At 41.7% G+C, this 21884-nt stretch overlaps 2 protein-coding genes across 3 annotated transcripts; one reads left to right on the top strand and one right to left on the bottom strand.

Annotated features, from left to right (window-relative positions):
* Positions 1–1263: 1263 nt before the first annotated feature.
* BLZF1 (basic leucine zipper nuclear factor 1) lies at positions 1264–12894 on the top strand. Its single transcript, XM_061453854.1, has 7 exons — positions 1264–1391; positions 5294–5342; positions 6451–6890; positions 7548–7747; positions 9715–9843; positions 10410–10629; positions 11483–12894. The coding sequence occupies exons 2-7, from the start codon at positions 5324–5326 to the stop codon at positions 11666–11668; spliced, it is 1194 nt and encodes a 397-aa protein (XP_061309838.1). The 5' UTR covers positions 1264–1391; positions 5294–5323; the 3' UTR covers positions 11669–12894.
* Positions 12895–14150: 1256 nt separating this feature from the next.
* On the bottom strand, positions 14151–19914 carry CCDC181 (coiled-coil domain containing 181). Of its 2 annotated transcripts, none has more exons than XM_061453853.1 (5): positions 19753–19914; positions 18282–19238; positions 15706–15852; positions 14907–15061; positions 14151–14331 (listed from the first exon to the last, which is right to left on the bottom strand). In XM_061453853.1, the coding sequence occupies exons 1-5, from the start codon at positions 19897–19899 to the stop codon at positions 14169–14171; spliced, it is 1569 nt and encodes a 522-aa protein (XP_061309837.1). In that variant the 5' UTR covers positions 19900–19914; the 3' UTR covers positions 14151–14168. The 2 variants fall into 2 exon arrangements, with proteins under 2 accessions (XP_061309837.1, XP_061309836.1); XM_061453852.1 differs by having other exon boundaries at positions 18282–19259; positions 19753–19779.
* Between the last annotated feature and the right edge of the window lie 1970 nt (positions 19915–21884).

Raw genomic sequence — 21884 nt, 5'->3', positions numbered from 1 at the left:
AGCTGCCTTCCCACTGGGTCACAGAACTATAGAACGGTTTGGGTTGGAAGAAACCTTAAAGTTCATCCAGTCCCAACCCCCTGCCATGGGCAGGGACACCTTTCACTAGAGCAGGTTGCACAAAGCCCTGTCCAATCTGGCCTTGAACACTGCCAGGGATGGGGCAGCCACAGCTTCTCTGGGCAATCTGTGCCAGTGCCTCACCACCCTCACAGTGAAGAATTTCTCCCTTATATCTAATCCAAATCTTCCCTCTGGTAGGTTAAAGCCATTCCCCCTTGTCCTGTCACTACATGCCCTTGTAAGAAGTCCCTGTCCAGATTTCTCATAGCCCCCCTTTAGGCACTGGAAGCTGCCCTAAGGTCTTCCCAGAGTCTTCTCTTCTCCAGGCTGAACTCTTTCAGCCTGTCGTCACAGGAGAGGTGCTCCAGCCCCTGGATCATCTCCGTGGCCTCCTCTGGACTCACTCCAACAGGTCCAACATCCCTCTTGTGGTTGGGAGCTCCAGAGCTGGACGTAATACTGCAGTTGGGGTCTCATAAAAGCAGAGGGGCAGGATCACCTCCCTCGACCTCATGCTGATGCAGCCCAGTTTCCCGAACTAGCCGGTTCCTATCTGAGGGCAGTTCGGACATGCAAACATCTTCCTGGTTGGGTCCCAACGAGACCTAACGGCAGGTTAGCACTACCTACTGACTGCGCCTCACAAGAGCCCTCAGAAAGGAGCGAGAGAACGGGCCAGGACATACCTTAAGCCACCCCGCTCACACCGACGAGCGCAGCCCCTGAGGAGAGCCCTGGGCCCGCCCTGCCGCCGTTATTCCCAGCTGCACTCGGCACCACCTGCCCTGGGGCTGAGCTTCGCCCCGCCGCCCGCCTCTACAGCTGCCTAGAAGAAAGAGGCCGGCATGACGGCGAGAAGCTGCTGCCACTGACCCTCACCCTCCGCGGCCCTGGTCCCGCTCGTCCCGTCCCGACCCAGCCCCGCAGCGGCGCTCACCATGGCGATGGCGGCAGCTGCAGGCAGAGCCCGCCTCACCCCGCTGCGGCGAGCGCGACGCGACGTGACGTGACGTGACGAACCCTTGGCAACCCAAGCCCCGCCGCCGTGCGCGGCCCAGCGATTGGCAGAGGGGACTGACGTCACCTGGGGGCTCTCGGCTCGCCGCGCCGCAGGAACCGGAAGTCGCAGGAGGTGGCGGCAGTCGTTGTGTGCTCCGGTAGCGTCCTCGGGGCTCGGGCCCGGCTTGCTGGGGCGGCCGGGGTTGCATCCGGCCTGGTGGCGGTAGGGCCGGAGCTCGAAAGCGGCCGGGGCTGGGCCCGAGCCGGAGGAGCGCTGGGTGCGTGTTGGCCGGTCCTGCCGTGGACGGAGAAGCGTCTTTTAAAGAGCGGTGGGTAATGTCCAGCTGTCGCTTACCGGCAGGCTGAGGGGGTTCGGTTGAACCTGGGGTGAGGGGGACACTCATCGCCCGTGGCAGCCGGGGCTGGGTTGTGGTGTTTTTCTGAGGCCGTGGTGTGTCATGGCTCAGTCTTGTTAATGCGGGATTTCCTTGCGTTGCCTGTCGTGGCGGTTCTGTAGGGCAGGATGTTAGCTGAGAAGTGCGGCAGTTAACGATTCAATCGGTGAAGGAGCCTTGCCTATAGGAATGGAATAAAAGGGGAATTTTGCCGAGGCTTAAGCTGAAGTTCGTACGTGTAGCAGGACAGTAAGAACAGTATTATAGCATGAGCATTAAAGGAGCAGGATAGCCAGCAGGTGGTCTCAGATGAAGCAGACAGGACCAAATGCTTATAGAATCATAGAATAGTTAGGGTTGGAAAGGACCTTAAGATCATATAGTTCCAACGCCCCTGCCATGGGCAGGGACACCTCACACTAAACCATATCACCCAAGGCCTCGTCCAGCCTGGCCTTGAACACTGCCAGGGATGGAGCATTCACAACCTCTCTGGGCAACCCATTCCAGTGCCTCACCACCCTAACAGGAAAGAATTTCCTCCTCATATCCAATCTAAACTTCCCCTGTTTAAGCTTTAACCCATTACCCCTTGTCCTATTACTACAGTCGCTAATGAAGAGTCCCTCCCCAGCATCCCTATAGGCCCCCTTCAGATACTGGAAGGCTGCTATGAGGTCTCCACATAGCCTCCTCTTCTCCAGGCTGAACAACCCCAACTTTCTCAGCCTGTCTTCATACAGGAGGTGCTCCAGTCCCCTGATCATCTTCATGGCCCTTCTCTGGACTTGTTCCAACAGTTCCATGTCCTTTTTATGTTGAGGACACCAGAACTGCACACAATACTCCAGGTGAGGTCTCACGAGAGCAGAGTAGAGGGGCAGGATCACCTCCTTCGACCTGCTGGTCACGTGCCTTTTGATGCAGCCCAGGATACAGTTGGCTTTCTGGGCTGTGACCACACACTGCTGGCTCGTGTTCATTTTCTCATCAACCGGCACCCCAAGTCCTTCTCCCCAGGGCTGCTCTGAATCTCTTCTCTGCCCTACCTGTAGATGTGCCTCAGATTGCTCTGACCCAGGTGTAGGACCTTGCACTTGTCATGGTTAAACTTCATAAGGTTGGCATCAGTCCACCTCACAAGCATGTCAGGGTCCCTCTGGATGGCATTCCTTCCCTCCAGTGTATCAACCGAACCACACAGCTTGGTGTCATCGGCAAACTTGCTGAGGGTGCACTCAATCCCACTGTCCATGTCAGCGACGATGTTAAACAAGACCGGTCCAACACCGATCCCTGAGGGACACCACTCGTTACTGGTCTTCAGCTGGACATTGAGCCATTGACCACACCTCTTTGTGTGCAGCCATCCAGCCAGTTCTTTATCCACCGAGTGGTCCATCCATCAAATTGATGTCTCTCCAATTTAGAGACAAGAATGTTGTGTGGGACAGTATCAAATGCTTTACACAAGTCCAGGTAGATGACATCAGCTGCTCTACCCTGTCCATCAGTTCTGTAGCCCCATCACAGAAGGCCACCAAATTGGTCAGGCAGGATTTCTCCTTAGTGAAGCCATGCTGGCTGTCACCAAGCACCTTGTTTTTTATGTGCCTTAGCCTGCCTTCCAGGAGAATCTGCTCTGGTTGTTCATGGTGCAAGTGTGTTTCCTCATTAGCCCCCTGCAGGACGGCAAAGCGGTTCTGGGTGGGGACATCAAATTTAGGAGGAAGCCCCTTGCTTTTGATTGTCCTTTTCCTCCTTTTTTTTTTGTTGTTTTTTTTTTTTTTTGTCACTAATTCCCAGCTTCCCAGGTTAACGGCCTCCTTCTTTCCTTCATGAGGTAGAGGTGAAGCTCGAGGCCCCTGCACAGTTTGGGCCTGGAGCAACCATTCCTGCTTCCTCTCAGCTTCCCTGACATCTCGCAGTCTATTGACAGCATCCCGCAGCTCAGCCCCTGCTGCAGGAGGACCTCCACCAGGGAGCACCGAGTGCAGCCCTGCCCATTGTGCACCCTCCCCTCACCAGACCAGTGCATGCACTCTCTGCACCCCGAGCTCTGCACTGCAGCCTCCCCTCTCATCGGCTCTGTCTGGGTGCCTACGCTGCCACCGCCGGGGCAGCCAGAGCAGAGCTCCCAGCCCGGTCCCGGCTCACACGCCGAGCGCTCACCATCCCGCTCGCCGGCCCGCGGGAACTGCTCGACCCTCTCTGCTCGCCGCGCTCCCTGGGGCAGGTTTTTAACCACTGAGGGCTGGTGCCGCCCCTCCTGGCTCCGCCCCGTGTGAGTCCCTGCCCGCGTCACTGAGCTGCCGGCTCCTGGGCAGGTCCAGTCGAGGACTTGAGGCTCCCTCGGTGGCTCTCGCCGCTCTGGGTTGAGGCTCCTGGACGCTGATCTCCCCCCGCTCCGGTGTTGAAGGCGTCCTCTCTCGAGCTACTCACCTCAGCAATCAGGCCTTATTGAGTATTCTTGCCTTTTTCTGAGCTTTCATCCTCCTTGTTCTCTTCAAATGAGATCCTCAATCAAAACTGAACAAACAGTAGTGATGAGTGGTATTAAATGAGCAAAAACATAACGCAGCTGTAGAAGCAACAGATAACAAGATCATGGAATCACAGAATGGTTTGGGTTGGAAGGAACCTTAAAGCTCATCCAGTTCCAACTTCCTGCCGTGGGCAGGGGCACCTTCCACTAGACCAGGTTGCTCAAAGCCCCATCCACCCTGACTTTGAACACTGTCAGGGATGGGGCAGCCACAGCTTCTCTGGGCAACCTGTGCCAGTGACTCACCACCCTCATAGTGAAGATGTTCCCATATCTATCGTTTGAAAAAGCTTAAGGTGTTTCTTTTGTCTTCTGCTCCTCACAAAGATAAACCTGGCTTCCACAAAACAGATCATGAATCCAGAGAGCTGGAAGTAGTGTACACCACTGTCATTATCTTTGCAGGGCAGAGCTGTAGCAGTGAAAGTCAAAAAAAGTTCTAGTTAAGCCTTTTCAGTTAGTGCAATAACAAAAGAAAGCAAGAGCTTTGGGAGAGCTCCCTTGAATAACAGGGAAAACTGAAAGAAGAAGAAGAAAAAGAAAAGGGGGATATATCAATCTCAAATTAATGTAGTTAGCGAGAGACCCTGAGAAAGGAGGATGAGTGACCTGGAGAATTGAGAGTGGATGGGCATGTGGATGAAGGAAGCAGTGGTGGATAAGGGAGAAAATGGCCAGGATGGCAGTTTGTGCCAAACTGTGGGTAAAGTTTTACTGTTAGGTTAAATTAAGCATGTGCAGCCACTCAGGGCACTGACTTCTGCTTTGTTTGGGAATTGGCTCTACCAAAACAGTTGTATTAGCAAGCGGGTCTAAAGCACTTGTGCAGCTGAGGAAGAAATTCCTCACCTCTTGGTCTGCTTTAAGTACAGTGTGGGATTTCCCTTTCTCATGGTTCTGTGATGATCTTTGGTTATCTGCGCAGTCATGTAGTTGTGCTCTGGAAGTGTTACAGAGCTTTAAAGGGTAAGATGATGGAGCCCAGAGAGATTTGAGGAATAGAAGCTGAACTGGATGAGGAGCAGAAGATAGGAGTTGAAGTTCAGCTTTTAGTGAAAAAATCCCACCAAAACCAAAATGAAACAAGTGCCAGAAGTCTCACAGTCCTTTGAGAATTGGTGTGGGTTTTTGTGGGTCTGGTTTGGGTTCTTTTCCTTTGTTTTGGTGTGATCTTTTTAACTATGCAACTGAATTGGAGTTCAGAGGTTGTACAAAAAATTAGAGATTAACTGTCAGTGTTGCCTTGCTGAAGATTTTCTTTTTTTCCCCCCACTCCTCATTTCCTCCTCAGACTTAAGAAGAGCTGACTACTAAAGAGAAAATGGCATCTCTAGAAAAAGGTAGGTTGTTCGCATGATATCTAAGCAGACTGGATTAAAAGTACTTTAATGTGAATTCTTAAGACCAGAGTTAGACTGTATGCCAGGCTCCATTCATTTAAACTTAGTCGGTTTATGTGGCTATTAGGAAGTAGTTATGTGATTATGTTATTGCAGTTAAAATCTGTCTTGCCTGGATGTAACAGTGAATTTAATGTAGTTTTCTAATCCAGCTTTGTATTGAAAAACAAGTTTATCACTGGTCTGTTATCTGTAAGTACACTTCTCTGTCAGTCCTCTAGTATTCAGAACCTTTTGGTATTGATGTAACCAAGTTGAAAGTTGGGCAGTATGATGTGAAACTACTGCATTTTTGAAATTCATTATTTGGATAGAAGACGCAGGCTCACATTACTGCCTGCAGTATGAGGAAAAAATCAGCATGTGTAGCTAAGAGTGTGCTCCAGAACTTTCTCGCTTTCTCCCATTATAAGGAAATTGTGCAGCAATACTTCAGTCAGCTGAAAATTTGGTGAACTTAAATGAATTGCAGTAAATGTTATCATGCATGTTGGGGAATTCAGAACAGAATGAAGCATTGCTGGAAATACTGGGGTCTGTTGATTAGAAAGGAAGCAGAACTGGCTTGTTGGCTTTTCTTAAACCCTCAATTGGACAACTAAAACACATGGTACCTTAACAGTCTGCTAGATTTATTAAGGTGTTAGTAGCTATGTAGCTAATGGCTGCTCTTCATTTCTTACTTTTAGAATGAGACTGCTCTGATTCTGTCAGTTCTGAAAAACTGATTTTTCTTTCAGCCTATGAGTGATATTGTCAAGAATTTCCTCTGTACTATCTCTCATGTTTGCATTTCATCTTGTATGGCAGCAAGAAATTGCAATCGGTACAATTCAGATCAATGTTTGTGTTGTCCTATTAGTATTAATGAGCAATACACACCTGAGTTAGGATGTGTCTGATTTGTGCTTCATAATTGCTGCTGCAAAGGAGTCTTTGACACATAGTGTGCAATTAAAGTCTCTAACTTTGAAGTACCGAAATTAAGTGAAGAGTTTCAGTGAGACTAAGAAAGTGAAACTTTGCCTCTGCTATTTCTAAATTTCAGTTGATGATACCTCGTCACCCATCCGAGGACCTGGAGATGGCATGGAAACTGAGCAGGCAGCTGGATCGGTGGAAGTAATCACTGGAGCCAACATTATGAACCACCACAGCCACCACAGTCCACATAAAAAGACAGTCTCTTCTCTGAGTCCTGGAGTTCTGCAGCTGGGGAAAGTGCCTGTTGATAAATCAGTGGAGATTGAAGCTATTCGTATATTAGTCCCCAAAGCAGCTATCACCCATGTTGTTCCAGCTAAAAATGCTAAGGCGGCTAAATCGGAGGGACATAAAGGAGACACGTTCTATCAGTCAGATGGAGCTGCAGATCCCAAGAAAGAGCAGCAAGAGCTGAAAAATGCAATTGAAAAGCTAAAGAATTCAGAAAAGCGGTTGTTACAGGATAAAGAAGGGCTCTCTAATCAGCTGCGTATACAAACAGAGGTAAGAAATGAAAGGTGTTTTCTCTTACACAGCTGAGCTGCTTTGGTTTATATAAACAGTTTGTGAATGTGACCAAAGAGCTCCTATGACACTAGACTTGAGAGAAATGGTTTCCCCCTTGAACTATAAGCTAAGATACAGAGTAGAAGTACATCTAAGTAATCCAGTGCTGCTTCTCTGACAACCAATGAAAAGAAAGTCTTGAAGGTGTGAGAAACGCGTTAGAGGGCTGCAGGGAAATGGATCTTCCACAATGAAAGATTTTGCTTCTGAATTCAACTGCTAAGTGAAAACATGTGATGCCATAGGAGGAGTGACTATAATTTTCTAAACAATATCCATTTGTTGATGTCTTGTCTAATCCTTTGTTATCTGATTGATTCAGGACTTGACTACTACTGAAACTTTTTGTTTCTTGTAGCAGGCTTTCATTCCTCTCTGGCCACTGTTAGTATTTAAATAAGAGTGTGCTAAACATGCATTAGTCTCAGATGTTTATGCTCACTAGAGTGGATTCTGAGCCTTAATATACCCTGCACTGGATACATTCTATTCAGGAAAGGGAAAAGCAGTTTGCAGTAACTTGCATTGCATTCTGGAAGTAGGAGGTGTTTCATTATATATTGATAATTACAAGGCAGTCTGGTCTAATTCTAGGTGAATCGGGAGCTGAAGAAATTACTTGTTGCTTCTGTTGGGGATGATCTGCAGTACCACTTTGAACGGATGGCTCGTGAGAAAAATCAGCTAATCCTAGAAAATGAAGTCCTGGGCCGGAATATGTCTCAGTTGTCTGAACAACTAGAGCGCATGTCTATCCAATGTGATGTGTGGAGAAGCAAATTCCTAGCAAGCAGGTATTCCTTCTTACAGAGCTGTTCTAATGCATTCTCCTTCAGTCTTGTATTGTGTATGCCCATTGCAATGTCTGGTAATGTGCTTACATATGTAGACAACGGCCACAGCAGCTGTACTGACACCTACTATGCAATTTGAGTTTACAGAAAAGGTATAAAGAAAGTAAGCTCCTTGAAAAACAGAACTTCTCAGATTTACAAAGGTAGTACAGTGGATCCTATACCTCCTAAAAACTACAGTTCTTCACATATCAGGAGAAGTTCTTAATTCTGATAGACTATGTGTAGTTTAGGGTTTAATTTTTTTTTTCCAGGACAGCTGTCTTGACTTGTCTTAAAGGTAGTTATCTTGATTTTCATCCCCACCCTTGTTGTGGTTTAGACCCAGCTGGTAACTCAGTACCATGCAGCCACTCGCTCTCACTCCCCCTTTCCCTATGGGGTGGGATGGTGAAGAGAATCAAAAGAATGTAAACCCCATGGGTTAAGTACAATATAATACTACTAATAATAATAAGGTAAATAACAAGGGGAGAGGATATAAAACTAAGAAGGGAAAGGAGAAAAAAAACCCACCAAAATGGTAAACACAGGTGATGCACAATACAATTGCTTACCACCCTCTGACTGGTACCCAGCTTGACCTGAGCAGTGATCAGTCTCTTCCCAACCCCCCCCCCCCCCAGTTTATATACTGGGCATGATGTGCTGTGGCATGGAATACCTTCAGCTAGTTTGGGTCAGGTGTCCTATCTCTGCTTCTTGTGGCCCTCCTCACTGGCAGAGCATGAGACTGAAAAGTCCTTTACTGGGGTAAGCATTACTTAGGAACAACTGAAAACATGAGTGTGTTATCAGCAGGATAGGGCATCTCTTTGTTAAAACACTGGTTGTGATACTGCTAAGAGCCCTGCTGTTGCTTCTCTAACCATAAAAACTAGTCTGAATGTAAAAATTTCATTTGATAAAGGATTAGACTTTTAACTTGCCTGGTATAGTTGTCTTACCAGATCTGTAAATAGTGTTCTAGGATTTTTAATCTACTGTACTCAGCAATAAGTGACTAAATTTTAATCATGATGCTTAATGCATATGACAAAAGACCTTACTGCTTGAAGGAAATGGTAATACAATACAGTCTCTTCCCTTTAATTTGCTGGTCATAAGAAGTTTCAGCATATTAAGTGAATGGTAAGGACTTGTGATTGTCCTTGCTAGGCAAGAGTTACTATCCTAACTTGTTTCTTTAGCATTAATAGGAGTTCTGAGATCAGGAATGTAAATTCCCTGGTGATGTACTTGGAGTAACACCCTTCAATATCGTCACATTATGGTTTGTTGAGATCTCAGATTTCTAACTGGCTGTGGTTTAAATGTCATTGTTTTTTGCATTTGCAGTATACGTAGGCATTTGAGATGCTTCTTGAGGGGTCAGTGCTGAGCTTCATGGCATAGCAAAATGTGTCAACAGTTGTCTCATTTGTAGCTCTTAAATGCTTATATCTGGCACATGTAATGTCTAGTTATTGCCCCTGAGAAAGGCAAAGAGGTGAATGAATGCAGTCTTTAGCCATAGGTGTCATCTTCAGAGAGGAGTATGGAAATATGAGATTACAGCATACTTGTGAGAACTGTGTTAGTAAAACAAAATGTATTTACATTTTTACATGTAAATGTTCTGTTATCCAAGGTATTTTGAAATGTCTGTTGCTAGGTTTGTATTAAGTGACATACAATTGTTTAAACTCAGCAAATCAAAATATAATCTTGAACTTGTGTTGACTGTGGTTGAACATATATTATTCTTAATATGTGTCCTTTATAATTAGGTTGATATGGGCTCTGGGTGGGAGAGTAAGAACAGCAGCTTAATCCTTAACTTGAGCTGACAAATTGCAGTCTGTAGTAGAATAAAGGTGAATTTCAAACTGCTCACTTACACTACTGATTGGGGATTTGTTTTGCAGGGTTATGGCTGATGAGCTAACCAATACCAGAGCAATACTTCAGCGTCAAACCAGGGATGCACAAAGTGCAATCCAGGACTTGCTGAATGAACGCGATCAGTTCCGTCAAGAGATGATTGATACGCAGAAGTATGATTTTTCTAATCCACACTACCTCTGTGCAAACTTAATTTCTGTCTGTTCATTGTAGACCAGAGAAGAATCAAATAATTTTCCTGTTCCAGTGATAGTCAACAAAAATTAATTATGCTGATAGAGAGTAATGTCACTTTTCAGCACCACAGCTGAAAGAGCCAAAGTAGTATTAATTTTTCCTTTGTTGCCTGGAGGTGTGAGGTGTTACTCTAGAGCTGACATCCCTTATATCCTCAGGATTTCTGTAGTTAATCACTGAACTATCTTGCCTTCAAGTTTTCTCTGTCTCCTTCTAAAACATACAGACTCTTCTACCCATGTGGACTTCTTTTGTGCTTATTCTGACAGTTGTCAGGTTTTACCTGTATTAAAATACCTTGATGGTGAGGCCTTGCCTTGGAAGATAACATGATTTTTAAACACTTTTTTTTTTTTCTTTTTCCATGTTTCAGTTAACATTTAGCTTGTGCAGTAAGTCTTGGGAAGGGATGATTCCAGTGAAGTTGCTGGTAATACAGGGTACAAAACCCACTAATAGTGCTGTCTTCTTTTCTGCACAGGCTGCTGGAGGAACTGATGGTTTCTCTTCAGTGGGGGAGACAACAGACATACTATCCTAGTGCCCAATGTTACACTACGACAGAGCTAGCGGCTGTGAATTGTAAGCTAGCCAAAGCTGTAAGCTCACGTCTTCTTGGAAATGTTGGCACTAACAGTCCAAAGAAGACTTCAACATCTGTGGAGTTCTGCAGTACCCCTGCTGAGAAAATGGCTGAAATGGTAAGAACTCTTCATACATCTCAGTCTGTCAACACAGAGTCTTCTTTCCAGAAAGAAATATCTTGCCTTGTGTTAAATACTTCATATCTTATCTTTTTAAAAAACTATATGCAGGGGAAACTTACTGAATAGAGATGTTGCCTCCCCCCCCCCAAAAAAAAAAGATACACCCCAAAACCAACCAACCAAACCTGGAACAATAAGCAGAACAACATACATAATGATACATACTGTTTCCTTCTCTGTTCCTAGCACTAAAAATGATTGGGTCAGAATTAGATTAGAGTCAGTGTGTCAGGAGGAAGCCAATCAAAAATACTTATCTGAGTCTAAAAACTTAGCGGGAGAAGAAACTCAGGTAGGAAAAACTCATAACACTTCAGCAATAGTTTGTTGCCCTACAAATCAGTTCTGTTAAGAGTGGATGGAAACACAGAAAGAAGCTATGTGATTATCTTTCAAGACAAGGTTTCACCACAGGAAACTTGATGCTTAAATAGAAAACTAGACTAAGAGTTTAGTCTGGAAGCAATTGAGTAATGGTTGAGCAGCAGGAGGCTCACAGTGCCTACTGATCTGTGTTGCTCTTGCCTAGTTTTGCTCAACTCTGCTAAAAGAAATTAGATTTTTTTAATTCTCTTTAAAATTATAGCTTGGATTTCTGATGAATATTACTAATTTATAAACACTACCTAATGTCTTTATATTGAGGGTCTGGAAAGATGGATATTCAGTTTTCAACTTGGAAAGAAATGAAAAATTGCTTTTGGGAAATCTTTCCTAGCTGGTAAAGAAGGATAAAACCCATGAAACTTAATAGATATATTGTCAGTCTCAATTTTTCCATCCTTAGGTGCTACGGGTACTGGATCCAGCTGCACGTGCCGAATCATCGACAGAAGTTTCTTTTTCTGAGACTTCTCCAGCCTCCTTCCTTTCCACAAAGAAGAATATTGGAAGGTTTCACCCATACACAAGATATGAAGATGTAACTTTCAATTGTTGCAATCACTGTCAAGGAGAGCTGATAGTCCTTTAAAAACATAGGCAATGCAACCGCACATGCACTCTTCTGAAGAATTACACTAGTTGATGTTCAGCAGACTTTCCTTTTTCCTATTTCTTTCCATAATGGGTGGGTTTAACATTGGAAATGATGCAGTTTCTTACTACTTGAAGCTAGGTACTGACAGTATTTCCTTAGCCTCTGGGATACTGCCACTACTTTTCAGTCTGGAAAGCTACTTCTTTTCTTCTACAAAGGCAAGACCAAAAATGTTACACTGGTCTGATTTGTAGAGCATAGAGATGCCCTTGACCATTTAAGGTTTACAGTCTTATTAGCAAATCTCAATGAATTTCTGTTTAGAGGGAGACAAAAGCCTAACTGTACCAAAGTAAATGAAGTGCTGATAGATTATGCTAAGGGAAGGGGGGAAGGTGCAATGGAAAATTGTCAGCTCCATGCATTTTTTTTTTTTAATCTTAGCCAAGGTGATGAACTGTCACCAAGTCTATGTTCAGCCTTTTCAGAAATCAAAAGGAAAACGTGCAATGAATTTTCATAGCTCTAAGCTCTGAAAGTAAGAGCATATGCAGTGTTGCAGCCCTGGCAAGAAGGGAAAGAACTTGAATGAACTCTAGCTGTAATATATAAACAGTAACTGTTTTTAAATAAATTCTGGAAACCTGTTTGGGATGAGGTTATTCTTGTGTTTCCATAAGGCTAAAATAATGGTTTTCCATCTATCTCAGCTTCTAGAATGAAGCTGTTGAGTAGCTGATCCTCAGCAAAGACAGACTAATATACTTCCTTTAGTACACAGTGTTGAAACCTGACCTAATATTAGTTCTTGCCCAATGTCTTCATGGGCTTTCTGGGGAGTTGAAGATAAGCACGAAGTTTGCACAAGCACTGGTAAAAAAAAGTATTTTTTTTTTACATATATGATTTTATAATCTTGATGTAGGTTTGAAGAGAAGTTTCAGCAGATGATCTGCTAAATCTAAAGAAACCTCTTTAAGCTGCAGATGTAAAGAAGAAAGATGCAAGTATGCATTTTAATTTCTTAGTTTCATTCCCAAATCTATCTCCTGTAGCCATCTAGTTTAGGGAAAGGGTTTTGAAATGGTAGCTTTCACCCAGTTTTTCTTTGAATCTCATACTGTTATCAGAATCTGTAAGTTAAGTTCTTGCTGTTGCTGGCCATGCTTTGATTTGCATGAAGAAAACTACAATAAACTTTCTTTGCTTTAAAGTTGCAATCTTGGATTTAATATAACTGTATTTCTGACCTTGTTTTCCCTGCAGCATAAAAAGAACTACATGACGTTTAACTGTAAAACCCTTAATTCTACTGGTCTGAGGTAGTGAACCAAGAAACACTTCTTTTGTAGCTTCTTACAATTAGGGAGATACCATGAACCTTTGCAGACTTCACCTCTGCATTTGCCAGACACAAGAAGCACTTTTTGTCCTTGGTGTCAGGGGAAGGTACAGGAAGGCATCTGTTGCTTGCCTTTCTCAGTAGCATGTCAAATTTCCATTTCACAACCATGTCCTTTACCTATGCTAGCAAAAGCTGCACCACAGTGCCATCCGTACTCTTTCAATATGCCTGCAACTATCTCCAGAATGCGAAGAGAAAAATACTCATGGCAAATTTGCTTTGCCATCTACTACACTACTTCCTGTTACAAAACTTCCAGAAAACACTTTAAATGTGCAAAAGTGGAAGAACAATGACAGATCATGAAATAGGTTGGACAGTTGCTCCTCATCTTCCATTAACTTCATGATTGACCTCAGCACTCTCTGAGAAGAGTTCACAATTGATCTGGGTAAGGTGGTATAATTTATTATAATTAATTTAGCAAACATGGACACATATACAAATGATCCAGCTACCTTGAAGGTAGCTGGTAAAGGTCATAATTCACACAATCACTTAATGGGATAGAAAATTACTAACTATGACTCAGAAATAAGTTTCAAAGACTGTTGCACAGTCACACATGTGTTAGCCTTCAATGGCCACTTTCCCTAAAATAAATGAAATAGTCCTCCGGTCTGGCCAGAATTAACTGGTCAACAGCTCAATAGAAAGTGGTACAAGAAGCAGCATTTTCCAACAACGTAACACCTTGTACAGTCTTCATCACAAGCAGCAGCAAACAGCAATATTAATCCAGCAAAAAGTCAACATTTTACATAATAGCCTGCATCCAGGAATTCATGGTGGAGTTGAGTATAAAGTGCCTTTTAATGACAGGAATGTGTATTTGCCACCCTCGTATGTAGATCTCATACTCGTTAAGACTTGAGCAAACCAATAAAATCCCTGAGTTAGTTATATATAAAAGCAGGCTTTTTCAACAAAATTACAAATAAATAGGTAGAAAAATTGTTGTTAGTGAAGGTAATTTTTAAACTTGTTTGAAGCTTTAAACACACCACAAAAAGTAGCTGTAAAGAGCAAAAACTCAAGCCATAAAAATTAAAAGACTGCCACCAAGAACTCTGTTCTTACATCAAACTTTCAACTGTAATGACTTGTGAAGCGAAAGGATTTTGGCTCTGAATTAATACAGTGGATGTTCTGCAGCTGTTTTGCTCTTCTGGCTTCTAGTCTAAGCTGCCTCACTCTCTCTTTAGCAGCTAGTTCTTCTGCTCGTTTTTCTTCTCTTTTTCTTTTTAGCCATCTGGGGAAAGAGAAGGAGGTCTAGAAATACTGACAGTTGCAATTTAAAGTTTTATGTCATCCATTTGAAGGAGACTTGCCCCCACTTAACTAGAGTCACCTTGCCCTCGAGGATAAACACAGGTGTCATGGCTGAGCCAGTCTAAAAGTACTATTTCTCCATCCCATTCTCCAGCTTCTGCCACCCACCTTTGCCTCCCCCTTGCTGTTGAGCTAATTCAACTCACAAACTTGAGGGAGTTAAAAAACACTCTATTGGATTATCTTTCTGCTTGTTTAAAGAGCTGAATCAACCTGAGCCTGACAGGCAGGGGAGAAGTATCTCCCTTTTTCAGGAGAAGTAATTCACTATTTCAGCTCAGGCTCTGACAAGTAATTTCACAACACTGAACAAACAACAAGAAATTGATGCATTTTTGCTGGGGTTTAAGTTTATGAGGGCATATCCATAAAAAAAGCCCCAAACCAAAACAATGAGGACTTCAGCAGTAAAGATGTACGATAAAATAACTATGCTTTTAGCCTGATAGACTACAAAACTTACAAATACTATTCCCTAGGAATGACCCTACTCACTCTTTAAAGGCTCTGTTGCATTCCTCTGTTCTTGGAAAAAAGGCAATTCCCTCAGCTTGGCGCCTCAACATTTCTAACTGTTTTTCCTTCATGTGCTCTTGGTGCTTTTTTTTAAGCCATAACTTGAAGGCTTCTTCTGGATTCCTGTCCTTCTCCTATTTAAAAAAAAAAAAAAAGAAAAAGACATATACACACAAGGCTTATCATTAAATGACTTATAATCACATTATAACAATTTTTTGAACTCTGCTGGTATCTCCCATCCACAAAACATACTTTAGAACCAAACTAAATCATATGCTAATCTGGCATGGAATATTCACATGAACAACCATTCAAAGCTGTTTGTTTTAAAAAAATACTGAATTTAGCTTTTCAAGCCCATTGCTGCAAGGCAGAGGAAAATTAGAAGACAGCATCTTCAGGCTTTGGTCAGGTCATGTGCATTAACTGCTTGCCAAAAGGTAAGGAATGCACTTCAAAGGGTTTTCTGGCTGGCTGTTCACTGCAGGGTTCAATCAAGTCATTCTCCCAATAAAAAGGAGCATCCGTCTCCTGTGATTTTATAGCTATGGAATTCATATATGCAGCTTCTATGATGCAAGCCACTCTGCCAAGCAGAACAATCCTAAACATGCAAGTCAATCTAGCTCATCACCGAAATCAATGTAATAAAAACGCTTCCTATCACTGTGTATTTGCATATGCTTAGCGAAGAACAGATTCTAAGGCTTAGAATCTAATTTTCCTATTTAACAAGAGCACTACAGCTCCCAGTTCTATTTTAGGGAGATCTTACCCTGCTGTTCAAGTCTTCTAGCTCCTTTGCACGACGAATCCGCTTTTCTTCTTGCACTTGTTCTTTCTTCTTCTGTAACCAAGCTTTAAAAACCATCTCATTATCTCTTCTCTTCTGTTCTTCTTGTTCCCTTTTCTTTTCTTCTTCCTTAAATGGAATGAAGAGTTAATAAACTTAGTTTTTAAGAGAATCAATCTTCAAAGGCCTTCATAGACAATAAATAAGCCATCTGAATTATATGAGAGACACAAAAGTACTGATGAAACTGGAATAAGCAAAGATTACATCATAATTGATACTACTTCTAGGAAGAAAAGAGTTTGACCACTTCTGTGGTTCATGTTACATTCAGATACTGTCTAACCCTTTCTGTGATTACCTCTATTTCCATGATACATCTCAACTCACAGACATCTCTTAATAGCACTGGGTAAAGACTTTTAAAATTAAGCCTGTCCAATAGCTCTGATTGGCTTAAAATCAGTTTCAACTGATGCATTTTGAAAATGAATGCAGTTTCCAGTCTTGACAGGTGGGTACACTAAACCCTAAAGGATATTTAACTACCTATGGACTACAGACTACTACCTTACAAATATGGGGCTTTTTCTGGACATGACATTGTAATGTATTTACTTACAGAGTATTAATAGCTTAACACTTTTTTCAAGTTTACAAAATGAACTGATTTTTACAAAACTGAGAAAAGGTTTTTTTTATTATTATTATAATAATAAAATTATTAATAATTAAATTATTATCATATTTTAGCCAATTACAAGTATCTACAAGGAGGAGAAAGGTTTTCAGACTGCACTTCAGAAAGCTGGTTAGGACATTTTACTAGAGTGTAACTCTCTTTCTTTGATAAAAAAGCTACAATCCCCACTCATTTCAATACTCATAGAAACCTGTTCTTCTTGCAAATAGATGATATTCCTCCCATCTACTTTCACACTAGCCTTCAAACTTGTAATTTGAAATTTACTGAAATGAAAGAAACTCCACCAAAATGAAGCAGATGGATTTCATTAATGTCAAGAAATGTTTCATGCCCGTGAAATCCATCACTGAATGGAAGAACTCCATTCAAAAATGAAGAAATAACGTAATACATTCTTACCTTTTCATAAGTCAGCCAGCAGAGGAAGAGATTTAGCACATACTGTTAGGAAAATAACCTTCCCTATCTCTATGACACTACCTTTTACTTTAAATATGCAGAGTATGGTGTCAAGAGATCCAGTCTTGTGGTACAAAGCAAACCCATCAGTAACTCTTCTCATTTCATACCCCTTGTTACTGAGCTAAGCCTCAGCCTCAAATAAACCAGGCTAGGCTCATTTCCACAGATGACAGAAAGCAACCTTTGAAGCTACTGAGCCAGATTACTTAGAACATCATGGCACAGAAAAATGGAAGCTGCTTCATGCTCTTTTTTACAGAGCAACATACATAGCAAGCTACTCTTAAGTAATTGTATCATCATAATGCAAAGTGAAGAAAAATATCTAAGATTTTAAAATACTTGGTAAAGATTTATGAGGTTCCTGTTACAGCTGTCAAAGGCTGGCTCTATTACATATGTTTTTCTGAATAAGGCACTGAGAAAGATCTAAAAAGGTGGAGGTTTTTTCCCAGCAATACATAAGATACTGACTTGATTTTCTAACTTGTTTTTTTAAAATTATTGCCCTTTATAGATACAAGAAGAATAATCTCACTACTGGCAATACTGTCTTCTTTTTGTCGTCTCTGTAGTGCCCAGGTAAAAGCAAATAAGAAGGAAAAGTAGTATTAATTAACAGAGAAAGGGGAAAAAAACCTACTTTGCCACAAACTCATTGAGAAAACTTACTACAACGCTCACCTATGCAAAACCTTTACAGGAAGGAAAGTATCCAGTTATATTATTAGTCAATGTGACTTCACCTGCATGCATCTTATTGCAGGCATAAGGCATACCACTTTTGAAGTCAGCTCTATCTCCCATACATGTTAAACACACTGCTCTTTGTTTGTAGTTCTCAGGGTCATTCTCTTGTGAAGATCTCATTTTATGACTGAACACTCTCCCATATGATAATTGCCTATTACATACTTCATGAGCACCCAAATGTGCACCTGCATTACTTTGGTTAATGTTAACTTCCTGCACTGCAGTGTAATCCGTGGAGATGTGATACCATGGGATATGTCACAGTAAACAGTGGGCATGAAATGGAACCTAGGTAGAAAGAGAGTCAATAAGCAAAAGCAGTAAGTACAATACAGCAGAAGGCCTATTTATGGAGGATGTAGTAAATAAATAATTAATTTCTCTTGTGAGCAAGACATGATCCTATGCCACTCTGTGGGGTTTTTCTTTTCACCTAAGGAAAAGACTTTTGATAGATTCCTTACAAACTCCAGAGAATAATAACAGCAACAATAATAACAGTAATAATCTTGTTAGTATTACTCTTGTTGCCTCTTTTACAATGGAAAAATGGAGGAAATGCCCTGAATATGTGGTTTCTGTGAAGCATGGGAACAGGATAGTCACTGTGATCTATTTATTGCCTCTGTATCTTTACCTCTTTCTTCAGTTTTTCCTTCCTTTGTTCTAACTGTTTCCGCAATTCTTTTTGTCTGGGAGAAAGACAGTAAGTGGAGCTTCTCACAGGCATGCTGGCAGACTGCACCCTCTGTGGAGTCTTCTGTTTTCCCAGACCTCTTGAAGCACTGATGGCAGAATTTGGACGATGCTTCGGGTTAGATGGAGGCTTTGGGAAAAACACACAGTCATCTCCACCAGGAGAAAAAGTATGTGCTCCTGGTCCTTCTGGAGGTACTTTCTTCATTTGAGAAGCAGCACCAGGAGGACTACAGGGTGAAGATTTTGGAGACATGTGTTGAGTTTCAATATCAGTAAAAGAAACACTTATTGGGGGCAAAATGCCCTGGCTTTCAATATCATGTAAACTTAAGAGTTCAAACTTCCCATCTTTTTCCACTAAGATTTCACCATCCTTCTTTTCATTGTTCTTGTCAGCATGTGGAGAAAGTGATGTGCTTTCCTGTCCCATTTCATTAGATATACACAACTGAGACAGCCTATTTGAAACATCATCTCCTTTTGCAAAGTCAGTTTTACAAATTTCAACATCTTCTAGAGCAGGAACTTCAAGATCCACCAACTTATCCTTAAATTTTAATTTCCGTTCTCTGTTCTGATCCACAGGACCCTGATTCTCCAGCAATTTGTTGGCTTGTTCAATCTTTTCCAAGATGTAACGCTTTAGTTCTTCATCCTCTTCCTCATCCAGTTCCTGCTGGTTTTCCAGCTTGGATTCCTGGATAGAGCTTTCACTATCAGTATCAGATACATGATCCCCCTGTTTAACATCAGATCTGGATTCCAAACTTTCTTCATTGGAGGGTCTCACTTTCACATTTACATCTGCTTCTGAAAGCTGATCTGGATTTTCTTCCATTTCCTCATTGTCTTCCTCAAAGCTATCCTCACCTTCAACAATTCGTGCTTCAGGATTCTAAAAACAAAAATTAAACAACTATTCTCCCAACAAAGAACAGTACCAGAGAAAGAGAAAAGAAATAGTGAGAGAGAAGAGCACTACTAATGACCCTAACTCTAAAACAGGCTGTCAAATAGTGCATGTCATAACTAATAGCTTTTTTGACATTAACAACCTTCTTGCAGTCCCTCCATGCACAAAATTTAACTAAGCATGGCTTGCACAGTGATCAGTGACACCACAAAAACAGAATGTGTGTTGCACAAACACGAAAAGGAATCCAAAAGTACTTCTGAAATAAGCATATTCTTTTCAAGGAATACTGAATTTTCTGGTTTAAAGCAATTATAACCAAACTAACCAGTTCACTGAACTGGTTTTCACTATAACCCAAATAACTTTCTCTGTCAAAATCCAGTGAATGTACCTACACATTTCAAGCCATATTCAATTTTATGCTTATGATTTCAAATATTACTCAACTTTGTATCCTAAATAACTAGCATATAATTTAGCATTTAACAACTACCTCTCTTTCATCAAGGTTTTCTTCTTCTTCTTCATCTTCTTCATTAATTAGCCATTCAAGGTCTTTTTCAAAATCATCCTCATATTCTACGCCTCCTGTTAAATCACCCATATTCGTTGGATCTCCTTGGTCTTCATTTTCACTCATTTTGGTGATGTGTTAGAGTAACACTATAAAAAAGAGAGCAGGAAAGAGTTGTTTTAAAACTCTGGTGACACGCAAATATAGGACATCAATATCTCTTATGGCACTCACATCAAACTTGTGAGCAGTATCAATACAACCATGCTGGACCATGCCACAGAACCCCAGGACTACAGATCACTAATGGTTTATAAACATGAATGGTTTTGGCCTTTCCAGGTCCAACTACTACGTGAAGATTTGAGTCAAAGCAAACCAAGGTGACTTAACTCGATGTCTTGCAGTACGTCTCTGAGAGGTAAAACGAGAACTCATGATCTCTTGACTGTCGGTCTTATGCTTGGACAAAGAGACTGCTATTTTATGTTTGGTAAAACATAAAAAGTACAAACGTAGTTAAGATTACTAAGAGCTTTCATTGCTCCCAGGTACGTTTTACATTGTTGTTTTATATTTGCCTGGCCCATTTTCCTTTAAAGAAGTCTCAACTTGTTTAAAGTCACAATGCAAAAATGTGAAATGCACAAGTCCTAGAAGATCCATGCTATGCCTTACTGTAGATCAAATCACCAAAAAGCTTCTCATAATGACATATTAAAATGAGAAGACATTCATTGATTTTACTCTTGCCAGAAACTTCTACTAGAGTGGCTGAATGTTTACAAGGAGCTATCTTTCAAACCTATTAGCTCCACTAGTATTAGGGGTAAAGAAAAGTTACACAGACACCAATTGAGAATACTGGGAAAAGGATTCAGTTCTGGTTTGAATTTATGAGGAAGACAACAATGGAAAATTCTCATTTACCAGTTAATCAGGCTGGATATAGTCACAACCATGACAAAACTGGAGACAAGCCACTATAAGGATTGAATTTTTTAAACAATCTTTGGACTGTATAGCACATAGGTGTCAACAGCTCCTGAAGGACTGCTTCAGTGCTGGTACTCAGGACTCCAGGCTGACTGCCTGAAACCCCTGGGCTCAGGGATTCACTCAACAGAAAGCATATGTCTCCATCTAATACACAAAAGGGTTAAAAGCTGATGTAGAGACACACATCAGCTGAGATGATTCTGCCCTTTTTACAGCTTTAGCCACTCATCATTCCTTTCCTAATTTGTTTATTAATGTTTACAAAAACAACACAAAACAAGGAAACATTGATTATTCAAAATTTCCTATTCTCTTTGTATTCTCTGCTGTAGGCTGGAAGGTGTCACTTCTAAGTGTCTCTAGTAGGACAAATCTGTGTCACATACCACGTACTAGAAGATCATGTTATATGCATTAACATATTGCAACACAATACAAGATGTTTGAGTTATCTCTGACCCTGGATTGAAACAGCAAGACAGCTACATGTGTTAACAACCTGCCCTTCCAGACAAGACCTGGACTTCCCAACCTGCCTCAGATTTTGTAATACATTTTGTAAAAATCCTTCCATCCAGATGATGCTGCTTAAATTCCTTCAAGCTGTTAAGTTCTGATGAGCATCTCCTAAATTCTCATTTATTCTCAGGAACACCAGCTCTGCTTCTTAAAACTTTCATGCTTGTCAAGACTGCTGCTCTTTTGGACCTCAAACTTTAGCCAAGATTTGCTTAAAAGAGAAAAAAAATGGCAATCAAGCTGGGCACTTCTGTTGCAAACTTCATTTAGAAACTTTACAAAACTCTTCTCTTTTTGATCCATATTTTGTCCAAGAAAATCTGGAAAATTTTGCTCCTAATTCCCTTCTTTTTAGTCACCACTTGCCACGACCGTTATTCAATTAATCACGCTACATTTCTCCAAGTTTAAATTTTGTTCAAACAGGTCATGATTTTTGCCGGGAAATGCCCCTTCCTTCACCTGGGCTTGGGTGGACATGTACCTGGGGTCTTAATGGAGATTACCCTGCTCTAGTACATATTCAGCACAAAAGAACCATTTCTCTTTAACTTCATCATGATGGTCAACAGGCACAAAAGCTAGAAAGCTGA

This window comes from Pezoporus flaviventris, unplaced genomic scaffold, assembly GCF_033815535.1.
Source record: "Pezoporus flaviventris isolate CSIRO_AGI_PZ_B2104156 unplaced genomic scaffold, CSIRO_AGI_Pfla_v1 ptg000015l, whole genome shotgun sequence".
NCBI classification, from domain to species: domain Eukaryota; kingdom Metazoa; phylum Chordata; class Aves; order Psittaciformes; family Psittacidae; genus Pezoporus; species Pezoporus flaviventris.
This window is presented reverse-complemented; position numbering and strand designations above follow the sequence as displayed.